Source organism: Olea europaea, chromosome 14 (assembly GCF_002742605.1).
Source record: "Olea europaea var. sylvestris chromosome 14, O_europaea_v1, whole genome shotgun sequence".
Classification (NCBI taxonomy): Eukaryota; Viridiplantae; Streptophyta; class Magnoliopsida; order Lamiales; family Oleaceae; genus Olea; species Olea europaea.
Window position 1 is genome coordinate 10,067,147 of NC_036250.1, and position 2,335 is coordinate 10,069,481.

Consider the following 2,335-nt stretch of genomic DNA (forward strand, 5'->3'; position numbering starts at 1 on the left):
AATGGTGCATTTTTGTCTTCGACGGGCAAATTGTATGTTTTTTATGATGCGGAGCATGTGCCTATCATGCAGGGGATTCTCAAAGGTTGCAAATGGTACTTGGGTTGGATTCTCGAGTAAGATCTTGAGTGATAAAGGGTTTGATTACGCATCTCATACTAGTCTACTACTGTGACAAGTCCTTTGAGGGCTTTGCCATAGAGGAAGACATAAAGGAATCATGAAAAATGTCAGATTTATAGAGACAGGGAAAGATAGTGAAAAATGATATTTCAACTTAGTTATTATTTCTTATTACGGGGGAGACTAGAACGGAAGAAAAATATGACTATTCACTCGATATTTAATTAACATTTCATGCGAGTACATGTTATATGTTTATCATGTCCAAAGAATTAGATATGAGAGCTGAAGTGCCTACGCAGGTAACCCGTTGTTACAATAAAAATGCGTCTTGTTTACATCCATTGCAGAAGTGAAATCACGAAATAGATTTCCATGCATTTGAAGAGTAGACTGAAATTGACTTCTACAATTGGTATAATGAAAATACGAAATGATATAATCTACTCCACATGCTATATAAGCCAATAAAAGCAACACAACACTTGTTCTTGTTCTCGATCAAAGATACAATGATCAGCCAAAATACGACAAAAAATCCTTGAAAATAAAGCGGTTCCAAGACCAAACATTCCCCTTTCCGATTAGACTTTCTAATAAGACATAGGACCAAATGTAAGAACTCAGAATACCCTTACATTCTCTGTTAGTACAAAATCCTTGACTGAAACAAAACTTGGTACATAAAGCATTGTCTGAATGGTATAATTAGGACCAGCTTCAACTTTTTGAAGAGTTTTACTCTGATTCCTGTAGAAAAATAAGCAGTGGTCCTCCAATGTGAGCAATATATCACCATTTTCAAAAAATTTTAAAGCATAAACCATTTCGTAAGCTGGCCCTGCAAAATCTGGCACTTTGCTGATGATAAATTCTCTGATCCATGATTTCTTCACTCCATATTCCTTCATAACCCACAAGACAATTTCAGAATCTGAAGTATTGTCACATAGGCATAGACAACCTGCGACAACTCCGAGGCTATGAAGACTTCTTTTATGTCGTTCACCAGGAAAAGGAGGGGGGAATGGGTGAAATGACTCTTTTTGGACATCAAAACAAGAAATCAGCTCAGAGCCCTCTAAATCTTGTATCACCCAATGAAGATTTCCATTGAAAAATGGACCAACAGAACGACAACTATACCCGAATGGAACGTCCCTAATGTCTCTCCATGAGTTTGTACCAAGGGTGTGAACATGGCACTCAGACCTTGAAATACTTAACCATGCACCTGTTGTTGGATCATTGGCTCCCTCGTGGAAAATTCTTACAACCTTGTATTTTCCACTTATCGTGCTCAATCCAAACCCGTATGTGACTTGACTGGGATTTTCAAAGGCTCTGTCGAGAAATGGAAGGTTAACATACTCCCGTGTAATGGGATTGCATATGTATAGAGCATCGTATTCATGACCAAAATTGCGTAAACAAACCAAGCCATTGATGGAACCTACACAACCCGTTGCACCATGGCTGATGCAAAGTGATACTGACACCTCAAATTTGAACACTGGATCAGAATGAATACCATGATGGTCAAATTCGAATAGCCTGCAGACTTCGCCGCCTCCTGGCTTATGTTGGAAGACACCGAGGACAGGATTTGATTTGAAAAGATGCAACTTAGCAAACTCAGGAGTTGAGATTAGGCTGAGCCATTTCTTGCAAACAAGCTTGCAGTTTATGACAGTTATGGCTGGAAGACTTGAGAGGATTTCGACAATAATATGTGAAGGTAGATTCATCAAGAATCCCTCATCGCTCATTTTAGCAGTTTCTTTATTGGCCCTCTAATGGTAATGCCAAATTGCCTACTAGGACTATATATAGATGCCGTATCATTCTTCGTCTTTTGGTGAAGTATTATTCTTGGCTAGGTCAAAGATGGAAAACTGAGACTTTTCTCTACTCTATTTACTTTCTTGGACTTAAAGAAACAGACATAATAATATTCAAACTTGGCTGCATGAATTGATTACTCCCTTAATAAATAATAGGATAATAGTCTTACAGGAATTTAATTTCTAAAATTTGAGTCTTGAATTTTGCAAAATAAATTTACTTTCATTTTAATGACGGTGAACTGTAAAAGGCTCACAACTCGACCATGTGGCAAAGCATTGTCATTGGATTATAGTGAAGATCATGGCGCTTGAGCTCCAGCTTGTCTTCATAATTGATGTATCCCACAGGCTTTTTCAGTGTTCTA

General features: G+C 37.9%; 1 protein-coding gene across 1 annotated transcript; it reads right to left on the reverse strand.

The window, feature by feature from the left end:
- Nucleotides 1–517: 517 nt before the first annotated feature.
- On the reverse strand, nucleotides 518–1,936 carry LOC111409106 (F-box protein At3g07870-like). Its single transcript, XM_023039037.1, has one exon. It carries the CDS (start codon nucleotides 1,890–1,892, stop codon nucleotides 747–749), a length of 1,146 nt encoding a protein of 381 aa, XP_022894805.1. The 5' UTR covers nucleotides 1,893–1,936; the 3' UTR covers nucleotides 518–746.
- Nucleotides 1,937–2,335: the final 399 nt, after the last annotated feature.

Coding starts and splice junctions, on each gene's coding strand:
- LOC111409106 (XM_023039037.1), bottom strand. CDS start 1,892: ATGAGCGATGAGGGATTCTTGATGAATCTACCTTCACATATTATTGTC.